The sequence below is a fragment of the Bidens hawaiensis genome, unplaced genomic scaffold (genome assembly GCF_021521415.1).
Source record: "Bidens hawaiensis isolate Kalapana, Puna unplaced genomic scaffold, B.hawaiensis_p1.1 tig00004283_1, whole genome shotgun sequence".
Lineage (NCBI taxonomy): Eukaryota > Viridiplantae > Streptophyta > Magnoliopsida > Asterales > Asteraceae > Bidens > Bidens hawaiensis.
In genome coordinates, this window is record NW_027491258.1 from 1,394,392 (window position 1) to 1,409,228 (window position 14,837).

Consider the following 14,837-nt stretch of genomic DNA (forward strand, 5'->3'; position numbering starts at 1 on the left):
TCAAGTTAGTGTTTAAGTTAATTATGCAACCCGCTAACCCATGAGCCTAACATGATTTACCCCCTGTTAACCCATTTAGGGATAAACAAATTCGTTATTTCTTTACTACGTTAACGGAAAAAGAAAATTCAAATATTTACATCAAGTCCAGTTTATTTTTCTTCTCTCCATAGTAAATAATATTACATTAATAAACCATGCGTCAATCATGCATGGATAATATTTTATATTTTACTAAAGATATATAAGTTGACACATGACTACATAACACAAAAGGAAAACAAAGATAATACAAACACACGACATGTCGGGTCTACATTCCCCAACCAATTATGCATGATCACACAAGACAATATGAACGTGTAAATCGGTCTCTTGTGATCAAATCACCTCCTACTGTTCCTCACAATAGCCGAAACCGAGAACCAAACGAGCATTAAGAGTGTAACCGAGGCTAGAAGTGACACGGCTCCAGCAGATGCAAGATGGTGGCAGAACGTATCGAAGATATGGCAGATCTTCATCCAACGGACATGAGGGTTTCCTTTGAGTGCTTCATATGCTACTCCTCCTCCAGCTCCTGTTGCTGATGCTGAGATCGATAACATCAGCTGCACACACAATATTATTACTATATATCAGTTCAGTTTTATAGGGTTTAGTAACATGCCCTGTTGGAATGGAAATAATTATCCAACTGTTCTTTGATTATATGTGGCTTGCGGTACAAGGAAGAAGTAGTGGAATGCAAATAAAGTTAATTAGAGTGTTAAGGATTATCTTAATTTTTTTTATGATTTTATTAGAGTCCTAGTTATAGTCTAAAATGGTTTATGTTATATATCGAGTCATGAAAAGAGTTGTAATCAAGTTTTGAGTTATTTTCTTGGTTAATAGAACGGGAGAGTTTATTTCAAAATGAAACGTTTTACTCAAATATGTTTATATCAATTCACAACCGTAATGCCATGGTTCAAGATCTTACAGTATCGAGTAGCACAAAATGTAATTGATGGTTTATTGAGCTTGGTCCGTGCTTCTTTAGCGATGAATATGATAAGTACCCGGTGATTATGCTATACAAGCCAACAGTGGAGTAGGCTGATACAAAGTACCTATATGTCATACACGTAATTAACCATTGGGTAACAAGACTGATTAATAAGTCATTGTCTTAATACGTGAATATGTGATATAATACGTGCTCTAATATTATAAATATATAGATAGGTATGTTTATAAATGTAAGAGTTACTTACGTGAAAGATGCCAAGTGAGTGAACTTTGCATCCACGCCTATTGTTGTGTCGGGTGAAACACGTATGGCTGCGGTTTGTTTAGAAGTGACCACGGCAACGACCGAGACAAAGCAAAATATGAATAGGAAGAGCCTTAAGGTTACATCAACCCTCCCAGGGTTCTTGATAGCAACCCAGTCGTTACCAGAGACGTACCTAGTTAAGTTTGATGACCACCCTTTTTGTGTCTCCGTGGTGGCTTGTGGAGAAGCTCCGATTTCGAGTGATGCCATGACTAGTGCGAAGTAAGGGGCAGAAAATTAGAATTTAAGGGGTTTAAGAGGAATGTGGTATGGGTATTACCATGGCATCCAAATATATAGGCGATGAATATTTGTTTGTTTGTTAATGTTTCTATGGATTTAATTAGTTTTCTATTAGATGTTACCTTTTTCAGAAATTTTTTGGATTTATTTTGATCTTTGGGTAGTTTAGTGCTTGCAGCCGTTTATTGAAAATCTTTTTACGTTGAAAGATTTTGTATAAATAGACGGCTGTTGTAGATGTCGTTTTTAATCGAAAACAAAGCTTAAATATCTATAAATAGTATTGATAAGTAAGGTCATCTTCATGTAGAATTAGTGAAAAGTGCAGGTCACATTCATATTTTATTAATTAATTAATTTAGATAGACAGACGATGTCAAGTAGTTTAATATATTTGATTGTGAAAATACTTTTAGAAAACAATTTAATTATTTCTTGTCTAATCAGTATGAGAAAAATGTGACCATATTTCAGGTTCAGGTAACGCAATGTACTGCACAATTGTAACTCCTATCTCATGGATAACCACATAGACATGGTTCGTTAATTAATTTTAATAAATAATTATTAGACCCAATAGTTTGGTTATGATGATCCACATAACTTAATATGACGAATTGACACAACTAGAATTGGTCTACCTAATTACCAATTTATTAGTATAAAACTCCATGTAACTTAATGATCAAAGGTAAACAGTTGAATGTTGATGGACACAAACCAATTGATTGATAAGAAACGGAATTCCCAGAAAAACTATTGTTTAATCAGTTTAAATAAGCGTAACGCTAGATTAATCGAATGATTAAACCAAAACTCAATCCAATCATAGATAGAAGTCATAAAAGCAATCATTTCATACAAACCCTACACATGAAGTGGTCACAAGTGTTTAGCTTTGCTTCTGCATCTTGGTTCTCTTGATTCTTTGTTGGAAAGATGAATTCATGAATGATTTAGTGATTCACGGGTGTTGATTTGATGAGTTAGAGCTCCAAAATCATCCAAAACGGTTGAGGTATGAAGATATATCAATAAACCATGCTTAAATATGGAAGAAAATACCAAAAATCGCCTTTGTGTGTCGACCCCCGCCGTAAGCTACAGCTAGGTCACTGTGGCTTACGATGGACCATACCCTTACGGAAAGCAGCTTCTGTGTTACGGTGCACCTTACAGTCACTTTTACCCAGCATCCACCGTAAGCTAAGGTGGAGGCACCCAAATCTTCGTTTTTCATTTTCTTGATGCTCGTTCAACATTTTGAACAACCCCCCCCCCCTGCTTCCTTTATACATAACTTGATTCCTTGTCATCTTGAATACTCCAAATGAGCTCACTTAAGCTCCAAACACCAATAATCATAACACAAATCAAGGTAACTGTGTCTGATAGATATAAACAACTAAACACACGATATTAAATGCTCAAAGCATGATCTTTCACCCGCACAATAACGACAAAACTCATGCAAAAGCCGAAGAAGAATCCTGATCGAACTCCAAATTGATTATTTTCCCTTTTTGTTATTTCATTTAATATAGAGTTTGATGTTTACGTTTGCAATGTTTTTTAATCTAAATATACATTTTTGTCAAATTTTCTTTCTCGACATTTAAATAACTTTTATTGAAAATCAAGATGTTTACATGAAAAAGGATATATTTAGAAAAGTTCATTAAATCTATGATAAAATATATTTTATTTTAGATACAATCCATTGTTTTAGTAAATTTATATAGGGGGTGTCAAAAACATAAATATGATACATTATATACATATAAACGCTTAATTATCATGAAATCCTCGATTTTGTTGATTTGATGCCGGCCTGATTATTATTCTTACTACGTTTCAAAGTCGGGAACATTGATTGTTGCAATTTTGACGAATCTGCGTACATGATACAAGTATGCAAAACCCCACAAACCATTTCGGTGTGATATAAGATTTAAGAGACTGATCCATCACTTCTCAACTTTTTGCAATACATTTTATCATTCTTAAGAGAATTTGGGCCAGGCGAATTTCAATTTCAATTTGTTAGAATGGGGTGATGGGAGAAAAATGTTTTAGAAGTTACTTTACCAAGCATACTTGATTTGATACCAGTATAATCAAATAGGAATTGTTTTGATGAAACCAAAACTTTAATATTATTGTTGGGTTAAATTTTAGTCTATTAGGGCTTTATGTTTAACATAATGCTCTTTTTTAAGTACACTGTAATTGGGTTAAACGAGTCAATGTGTGAACCCGACATGTTGGTTTTTAATTGTTTTACAACGCAGGGATCTTAGTGCCAATTACAATAACACAATTTATAAAAATATTTCATATGAGTAAGAGTATTTAGTTGTATAAATTATTAACAAGTCGCATGGTATTACTCATATTTATAAAGGAACATAAAAGCGGGTCAACCTAAAACATGACATGATTTTAAGTAGTTTAATCATGACATGACACGAATAATTATGTAAGGCATCGTTACTGGTGCCCTACATTGGACGTTGGATTTACTCATCAACATAGTTCTAATCATCAGAGTTAAAAAAAACATACTCGGAATATAAAAACTTTCATAAAACATTTCATAGAAATCCATGTTTCAACTTAAAACATCATCTTGTCTTTCAAAATAAACTAAACATCAAACATGAACGTCTTGAGCTTTCCGATACCAGTCTCTTATTCAATGCCACACGTTCCCCTCAAGCGAGCTGACTCATCCTACTCACCTGCGTGCATACTAAAAGTCAGCTACACCGAGTAATTTCTAGTTAATCATACATCATACAATACATATACTTACCTTCCATTATGCATCCGAAGATACATAATAATTACTTTACTAATTTACTTTCAATACATAATTTCATACATACTTTCATACTATATAATTACTGTCCATTCTATCTCAAATATTATTAGGGTCTGATCCCTTTCTTGTCTATCTCAGATATTATTAGGGTCTGATCCCTTTCTTGTCTATCTCAGATATTGTTAGGGTCTGATCCCTATTTACTTCTCTATCTCAGATATTATCAGGGTCTAATCCCTTTCTTCTCTATCTCAGATATTATTAGGGTCTGATACCTTACTTCTTCATCTTCGCACATACTATCTTTACATACCAGTAACATACATATACTTTCTTTAATCATTTACACATACTCATATGTTGTACATATATCTACCATACACATTCATTTTTCATATACATACCTCCGTTATCAATATGTGCAATATCCGAAGATCGTTCACGTACTGACAAGCTTTCCTTCACATTCATAACATAATAACTAATACATACCTCCCCTATCAATACGTGCAATATCCTAAGATCGTTCACGTACCGACAAGCTTTCCTTCACATTCATAATATGATAACTATCACATAAATCATACATGGCATACACTTACCATTTAAGTAAGTGTGTTAACTATCACATCGAGTATGCACACAGCCCCCCAAAACATAACAAGGAATGGAGCTAGAAACTCACCTGGATTTTGTTTCTTTCTCCGTTTATCGTAATTCCCTTCTTTAATTGTGCCATGCTAACTGTATACAGGGTACATGTATCAATACCCGTCTGATCTAGTCTAGTATTAGTTTTCTTTTACTTCGTACATTTAGGGTTTTACTTTATTTTAACGTTCTAGTATTATATCCATACAATGCATGCTATCAAGTGTGTACACGTATATGTATACATATACGAATCGCCATGTATTCGGGTCTCAATGTAAGCGAACTTACTGATAAGCGAACTTACATGTAAGCGAACTTGCACGTAGGGGAACTTACTATAGCGTACTTGTATGGTGAAGTTAAATATCAAGCGAACATATCCGTAGAGGAACTTATACGGCGAACTTGTTTGGCGAACATGCTTGGCGAACATGCTGCAGCGAACTTACTGCGGGCGAAGTTACCCAGCAGCTGCTACGGTTCGTTCTTAACCCCTATAATCATCCCCGTTTTAACGTGTAACCCTTCGATATGATATTAACCAAACCCATGAGCATGCCCATGATCATTTTCAGGTAAAACTCGGTCCGAAAAAGCATAAAGTTTGGACCTTTAGGATTAAAACGTTCAATACTAGATCTAAGGTTCATTTTAGACGAGCCGCACATGTTTGCAGGTCCAATACGTTCGTTTTAGCATCAAGTTTACAAATTTACGTTTCATTTACACCCGATCTATTCTCGTTCTAAGTCTCAAGACTAAACGTTTATAAAACGTAAACTTTAAAGGTCAAGAACATACCTTTAGTGTTTGTTTGGATCTCGTTTAGCTTGATTATGAACTTTAAATCTTGTATCTACTTGAATATCAAAGATCTATCTATAACCAATGTTCGCTTGATCTCGTTTCCCCTCTTTCTCTCTCGGCCGTAAGGTGGCTATGTTTGTGTTTGGAGTGTGTAGGAAAATATGGAAAGATGGAATGAGGATTTAGGGTTTTAGGGTGGTTTAAGGGGGTATTTATATCCCTTAAAGCCCATGGACCTAAGGCCCATTACCCTTTAATCCACCATAATTAATCCAAGTCCATGATCTTTTCTTTGTTAGTACTAATTAATTATTTATGCCCAATAACTAAACACGACTTTCTTTTATAAAATATGCAAATTTTATGATGTTACAAGTCTTCCCTCCTTAAAGAGGTTTCGTCCCCGAAACCTAACTATTACATAAACAAATTCGGGTAAAACTTGCCTATCTTATCCTCAGCTTCCCAAGTAGCATCTGAACCCTTACGATGTTTCCATATCACCTTCACCAAAGGTATAACCTTGTGATGAAGTTGTTTCTCCTTGCGGTCAACTATATCGATCGGTTACTCGATGTAATTCAACTGTTCATCAACCTCAATGTCCATTAATGGCACATGAGACGTGTCATCCGCCAGACATTTCCTCAGATGAGAAACATGGAAGGTTGAATGAATTCCTTCTAACTCTACTGGCAAGTCCAGTTTATAAGCCACTTCACCCACACGATCCATAATCTTAAACGGTCCAATGTACCTCGGACTCAACTTTTCCCTCTTCCTAAAACGAATAATTCCTTTCCAAGGCGAGACCTTGAGCATCACATTGTCACCAACGTTAAATTCAATCGGTCGTCGCCGCTTATCAGCATACGACTTGTCTGTCTTGAGCAGCTTTCATTCTTGCCTTAATCTGATCTAACTTTGAAGAAGTTTCTTACACAACTTCTAAACTTCCTATCTCTTTCTGACCAATCTCGCCCCAACATACCGGGGTTCTACATCTTCTACCGTAAAGCATTTCAAATGGCGGCATACCAATACTTGAATGGTAGCTGTTGTTATAGGAGAACTCTGCCAGATGCAGATGATCATCCCAACTTCCTCCAAAGTCTAAAACACAGGCACGTAGCATATCCTCAAGGTTTTGGATCGTCCTTTCAGACTGTCCATCTGTTTGAGGATGATACGCAGTGCTGATGTTCAGTCTCGTTCCCATAGCCTCATGGAAATTCTTAAAAAATCTCGAAGTAAACCGAGTATCTCTATCAGAAACGATCGATAACGGTACTCCATGCTTAGTCACAACCTCTTTAATGAACAAGCTTGTAACGTTTCTGACGAGATAGCCTCTCGTATAGGCAGAAAGTGAGCACTCTTGGTCAAACGATCCACAATCACCCAGATGGTATCATGATGATTAGCTGTACGAGATAGCTTAGTTATGAAATCCATCGTGATGTGTTCCCATTTCCATTCCGGTATCTCAAGCGGTTGCATCTTCCCATAAGGCTTCTGATGTTCGACTTTGACTTGTAAACAAGTTAAGCACTTACTAACATAATCCACCACATCATTTTACATTCCTGGCCACCAGTAGTCCCTTTTCAAATCATGATACATCTTTGTAGCTCCAGGATGAATCGAGTATCTTGACTTATGAGCTTCATCTAAAATTCGACCTCTAAGATCTCCATGGCATGGAATCCACATACGGACAAATCTAGTCTTAACGCCATGAGTGTTTTCCATCAACTCATCTTGCTGGCCATAAACTCTCTCTCTCTCTTTCTTCACTAACCCTTCATGTAATAACACCTCTGACTGTACTTTGATGATTTCCTCAAAAAGGCTTGAATTCATAATCAGCTGGTACGACTTCACTGTAGCAATGACTTACTCATTCTTACGATTTAGTGCGTCAGCGACCACATTAGCTTTACCAGGATAGTACTTGATGTCGCAATCGTAATCCTTTATCAGCTCCAACCATTTCCTCTTTCTCATATTCAGTTCCTTCTGCTCGAAGAAATACTTCAAACTCCTATGATCGGTGTAGATGGTACACTTAGTACCATACAAGTAGTGCCTCCAAATCTTAAGAGCGTGCACTACTGCTGCTAGCTCCAAATCATGTGTCGGGTAAGTACTCTCATGAACTTTCAACTGTCTAGACGCGTAAGCTATCACTTTTCGTCGCTGTATCAACACGCAGCCTAACCACGATACGAAGCATCAGTACAAACGACCAAATCCTCATCACCATCGGCTAAAGAAAGGATTGGGGCTTGCGTGAGTCTCTTCTTTAATTCCTCAAAAGCTTCTTCTTGAAACTTTCCCCAACTGAATACTACCGTCTTTCGGGTCATACCGGTCAACGGTGCGGCTATCTTGGAGAAACCTTCGATGAATCTCCTATAGTAGCCAGCTAACCCTAAGAAGCTTCGTATGTCAGTCGGATTTTGTGGAGTCTTCTAGTTCGTTATAGCTTCAATCTTAGTTGGGTCCACGGTAATCCCTTCAGGATTTATCACGTGATCTAGAAATTGCACTTCTCATAACCAGAACGAGCATTTCGAAAACTTTGCATACAACTTCTCTTTCTTCAGAGTCTCTAATACTTCCCTCAGATGCTCTGCATGATCAGACTCGCTTCTAGAATAAATCAATATATCGTCGATGAAGACGATTACCGACTTATCCAACATCGGCCTACACACCCTGTTCATCATGTCCATAAATGTTGCGGGAGCATTCGTTAGACCGAACGACATCACGAGGAACTCGTAATGTCCATACCGCGTCCGAAACGTTGTTTTAGGGATGTTTACCTCTTTCACTTTCAATTGACGATAACCTAATCTGAGATCTATCCGTGAGAACCAACTTGAGCCTTGCAGTTGGTCAAACAGATCATCAATCCTTGGCAAAGGATACCTATTCTTCACTGTAAGCTTATTCAACTCGCGATACTCTATGCACATTCTCATACTTCCATCCTTCTTCTTCACAAACAACACTGGTACGCCCCACGGGTAAACACTTGGTCTAATAAAACCCTTGCCGAGGAGTTCTTGCAGTTGGGACATCAATTCTTTAATTTCGGACGGCGCTAGACGGTAAGGCGCTTTTGCGATGGGTTGGGCTCTTGGTACTAAATCTATCTGGAACTCTATCTCTCGCTCCTGTGGCAACCCCTAAAAATCCTCAGGGAATACTTCTGGGTAGTCGCGCACGACAGGGACTGTAACATCCTGCTTTTGGTTATAATGATAAAATAAATTTCGTTTATTTGATAGTGGGTCGTTATCGGTTTAGATGATTAGAATATGAGTTGGGCTAGTGTTGGGTGAATGGATATGGGTTATAGACTTGGGTTATGAAAAGAAAGAAGGAAAGACCATGGGCTTAAGCCCATGATCCCTAAATATATAAACCATAAACACCACTAAATTCCTCATTTACACATATTCCATACACCATTCAAAACACACACTTAAGCTCTCTCTCTCTCTCTCTCTCTAGTCTCTCTCTAGCCGAAACCAAGAAAGAATCCGAGCACCGACCCGAGGTAATGATAGTTTATTATTGTATGAGCTTAAACCCGTTAGATATAGTCACGAAACGACGAGCCGACACCGTTAAACCGTTTAAGTCACGAGATCCGGGTGGAATCGGGTATAATCCGAACCTATGATGAGCTTAGGGGTCACCCTAGCTCATATCTGGATCGAACGGGACGAAAAACGGTGAAAAACGAGTTAGCTACAGTTCGTGTTCAATTCGTTAAGTTGATTCGCTGAGGAAAGAATAACGAACTGGCCTTAGTTCGCGTCCAGATTCGTTAAGGAGAATATAACGAATTAACCCCCAATTCGATATAGTCATTCGTTAAGGAAACAACGAATTAGAAGGTCCAATTCGTTACCTGGACTGATTCGCTATGTGGACTGGTTCGCTATGGACTGATTCGTTATAGGATCCAGTTCGCTTAATAACTAGTTCATTAAAGGGTTCAATTCGCTGCATGGATCAGTTCGTTAAGATAACACAATTCGTTAAGAACCAATTAGCGAACCAGAAGTTTGATAGATGACAGAACAGTCCCTGGACTTAGAAAAGAATGATTTAATTACAAAGAAGCCCTTGGATTTTAAGTAGCAAATTATTTAGTGATTCAAAATCCTAATAGAAAATGTGTTAAGACAGTTAATGAAAATAAAATTTTTCCAAGATGACCTGGCAGCTTAACCCAGCCAGGGACTCTGCCCCTTGGACCCCGCTAGGGGCTGCCGCCCCTAGAACCCCGCTGCCAGGGGCGCTGCCCCCGGACCCCCGTTCGTTGAGGGTAATAATTAAACTAGAAAGGCGATATGTATAGTGATAGTTTACTGAAACGTATAATTATTATACAGTTAGTCGTGCACAGCTCAAGAAGGGAATAACCGTAAACGGTAAACGTAACCGACTTGAGGTGAGTTTCTAGCCCCACTTCCTTGATATGTTTTCGGGGCTGTGTGCATACTCGATGTGATAGTTAATACACTTACCTTAAGTGGTAAGTGTATGCCTTGTAGGATTTATGTATGATGATTGCTTGACGGTGCGTGAACGTTCTTCGGATATTGCATGTACCGTCAGGTGGTAGCTAAAGATGTGATTGCCATGTATGTTGTAAGATAAGATGCAAGTACGAATCTATATGATGTATGCATAATGTACGTATGATATGTTAATGGTACGTGAACGCTCTTCGGAGATTGCACGTATTGTCAAGATAAGATGCAAGCATGAATATATATGATGTATGCATAATGCAAGTAGGATATGTTAATGGTACGTGAACGCTCTTCGGAGATTGCGCGTATTGTCAGGAAAAGTATTTAAGAGCATGTATGAAGCTATGGAATAAAGTGTACCGGACCCTAATAATATCCGAGGATGAAGGGTGACCGGACCCTAATAATATCCGAGGATGGAGGGTACCGGACCCTAATAATATCCGAGGATGAAGGGTGACCGGACCCTAATAATATCCGAGGATGAAGGGTACCGGACCCTAATAATATCCGAGGATGGAGGGTACCGGACCCTAACAATATCCGAGGTGTGTAGGGTGAAACGCCTTTTATAATGTATGGTTAGATATGAATGTGTATGGACGAATGATGAACATGATATGTATGTAATGCGTACCTTCGGGCACGTATATGTGTATGAAAAGTAAGTTATGTGATTAACTAGAACTCAGCATAGCTGACTTTTAGTATGCACGCAGGCAAATAGGTTGAGGCGGCTAGCGTGACTGAAGACACATGGCATGGAAATCGAAGATACTGGCATCTCGAAGAAATGTTGTGATGTTTTAAAGACTATGTTTTGTTTTAATTGACTACGAATATTTTATAAGACATGATTTGATGGTTATATAAAATGTTATGGTTGAAGTTTTATTATTCCGCGAAAGTTTTTGTTAACTCTGATATTTAGAACTGCGTTTATGAGTAAATCCAACGTTAAAGTAGGGCTACCGGTAACGGGGCCTTACAAGTTGGTATCAAAGAAAAGTTCGAGAGATTTAAGCATCCTACATGCTTAGACTCGAATAGAGAATGGGATTAAAGTAAGAAAAGAAAGAAGATGCCAGTACGAGAATGCCATGTGTCACTCAAGCAAGCTAAGTAAAGGTAAAGTACGTGATTAAATTCACATGTAAAGTAGAATAATGAATGAATGTCTGCGTAATTGCTAAATAAAGAATGTGTGAATGCTAGCTTAATTGCTAGGGATAGGGGTATAAGGTGATATGAACTGCTTGATTGTCGAACTGTTAGAAGTAGAACCAGCACAAATAGACTCATAAAGGGAAGTGTATAGGACATGGAAAGTAACGTGATCAGCTAATCACAGCTGGCCACTGTTATTACCTGTTAGCCTTACTATCCTTGTACTAAATGGTTCCTTAAGTGATGATGTTTGTGTTTCCTTATAGAATACGAATGGCTGGAGCTAAGAAAGCTGCTGGAAAAGGAGGACGTACGGGACGTCGTGGCAGGCCACGCGTTGTCCGAGAACCGTCAGTGGAAGCAGCTACTAATAATGAGGGAGAAGGAAGTGCAGCTGGTCGAAATCCGAGTAACAACGAAGGGTATCAACTTGACCCTGCTGTTCAAGCCGCCATTGCTCAAGCAGTGGCAGCTGCTGCGAAGAACTGGAATGCTGAAGGGGCTACTGGAGGCCGTGAAAGAACCGCTGAGAGGGCGGAAGGAGATGGTAAGAAAAATGGTGAATTGGAAGGGGAAGAATCAAGCATGGTTAAGTCAGTGAAGGTTGATGATAAGAAAAGGGACCGAGGTGGGTGCAACTATAAGTCTTTCAAAAGCTGTGGTCCACCGGAGCTAACCGGCTTGGGAGACGCAATCGCTACTATCCAATGGATAACCGCCATGGATAAAATTATCCGAATTAGCGAATGCCGTCCCGACCAAGCTGTGAGGTATGCTACCCAATCATTCGATGAGGAGGCGATATACTGGTGGGAGACAGTTGAGCAAAGGAAGAGTCGAGAAGAGATCAAGGCCTTGATATGGGACGATCTGAAGGAGTTAGTGATGAAGCGATTCTGTGCTGATGCAGAGATAGAGAATGTTGAGATGAAGTTCTTGAGTCTAAAGGCGGGTAAGATGACGCACCGAGAATAGCTCACTGAATTCAGCCGTCTGTCAAGTTTGGTGCCAGACATGGTGAACACCGAGGCCAAGCGGATCAAATGCTACCTTAGGGGACTGCCACAGAATGTTCGCGTCTTGGTCAAGGCTGGTAGACCAGGCACCTTTGATTCTGCTGTAGGGCTTGCGGAAACGGTTTATGAGGACTTGACAGATGAGGTGGCTATGGAAGAGAAGAAGGAGAAGAAGTGGGTCGCGCTTGCCAAACGACCTGGTACTCAGTTATGGAACCCTAGGGACAAGAAGCAGAAGGTGTGGGGGAGAAAGACATGCAAGACGTGTGGGAAGACTTGATTTGATGGTTATGTTAAATGTTATGGTTGAAGTTTTATTATTCCGCGAAAGTTTTTGTTAACTCTGATATTTAGAGCTGCGTTTAAGAGTAAATCCAACGTTAAAGTAGGGCTACCGGTAACGGGGCCTTACAGGGACATCTTTCATTTCTTTCGTCTCGGCCGTAGCGTTGACAATATACGCCAGGTAGGCACCGCACCCTCGCCTTAACAATCCCTCGGCTTTTATCATCGAAATGACATTAAGCCCAGAACTTTCCTTATCACCATAAACCGTCACCACACTACCATCCAAGGACTTTAACCTTATCATCCTACTTTTACACACTATCTGAGCCTCATACTCAGACAACCAATCCATTCACAAAACCACATCGAACCCTCCTAAGGTCATAACATACAGGGTAACTGGGAACTCATGTCCCTCTAACTCTATCTTACAGTCCTTAACCATTTTCATTATTTTAACCGAGGCGTCACTAGCGGTTACTACTATAAAATTTTTGGATGCTCGGCAACATTTCATTTTAGTTTCGGACGTTCTGCCACTTCTTAGGGTTATGGCATTGGTTTGAGCGTTAGGAATGGTAATAGTGCTACTTGGGAGTCCTCCAGGTGATCTCTAAGATAGTAGCTGGGCTAACTGACCTACTTGGTTTTCAATGTTTTGCAACGAAGCCTTTTGGTTCCTTGGCTCCGCACTGACCCAAATGCAACTAGTGAAACTCAAGATCCTCCTTCTCAATGATGTCTTTTTGTTGAATGTAACTATTTTTGTAGTTTCTTTATGTTAAAGCTTTAATGTAGCTTGATCCTCTTTTGATAATATATCAACAAGTTCCAACACTATATAACTATCTGGTTATTTAGCCGACATTCTTGACTCCTAGTCAAATTCGGGATATGTTTCTATTCACTTAACCAGCTCAATATTTTCCTTCGTAGCTGGCTCCAACTCGGCTTGTAGGCTACAGCTTCACTTAGCCGTCTTTTTTTTTTCTTTTAGCCGTCTAATTTTAGCCGCCAAAATTAAATAGTTTACCAACCTTACCTACCATATTAAATACTTAGTCGGCTTCTATCTTTTTTATCTCCTGGTCGTCTTCTTAGCCGGTGTAAATTTAGTCCTCAAAATTAAATACTTTTACCTACTCAAAAATAAATTTAGTCCCCAAAATTAAATTTAACCGACTCTATTTCTATTTTCTCTTAGTCGTCAATAAAGAAAGGAGATGTCAATGAAATGGGGTTGACAATTTTGCCACCACGACTTTATGATAATTTATTACAACCAGATAATAAAATGTCATATATATATTTTTCTTGAAAAAAAGAATTATTCCCTGCAGTTGGAAGGTCGATTATGTTTACATTCCGTTATTTATATAACAACAAGAATGGTAACTCATTAGAGTTAATATGCGGTCAATGGAAGGAACGCATTATTAGTTTCGAGATTCTAGTATTGTAATATATTGTCTCTAAGATTAACCCAATGTTAGTCAAACTGGAAGTTTATTTTGGGGCTTTGTTGGTCAACCTTCACAATTGGATGATGTCGGGATGGGAAGAAAAACTTTTTGGGTTTGATAGTTCTGACAAATATATACAGCCCAATAACAATGGTCAGGTGATGTATAATAATTTATACATATTTTTGGCACTAAAATGCGACATTCGTAAAATTCGGTTCCGATTTGTATACGTTTTGTAACCGTTTATTATGCAAACCGACCCGTTTTGTAAACCGAAACTTATAATATAATCAAAATATTGAATTTTATGTTACTAAATCATTCCCACATGTTCAATTTGAAAACCCCCTTTTAAGGATTCGAAAACGCCTTTAAACAGCACAAATTACATCAAAAACAAACTTTCAGGACGCGAACGAACCACGCAAGACGAGCTGGAACCAAATTCCCCCAATAGAGGCGTCGCCCCGCGCGACCAACTCCCTTCTCGCG

The 14,837-nt window shown here is 38.6% G+C and overlaps 1 protein-coding gene across 1 annotated transcript; it reads right to left on the bottom strand.

Moving 5' to 3' along the window:
- Positions 1-263: 263 nt before the first annotated feature.
- On the bottom strand, positions 264-1,639 carry LOC143626150 (CASP-like protein 1). The gene is made up of 3 exons (XM_077096314.1): positions 1,260-1,639; positions 986-1,115; positions 264-611 (listed from the first exon to the last, which is right to left on the bottom strand). Exons 1-3 carry the CDS (start codon positions 1,529-1,531, stop codon positions 387-389), a joined length of 627 nt encoding a protein of 208 aa, XP_076952429.1. The 5' UTR covers positions 1,532-1,639; the 3' UTR covers positions 264-386.
- Positions 1,640-14,837: the final 13,198 nt, after the last annotated feature.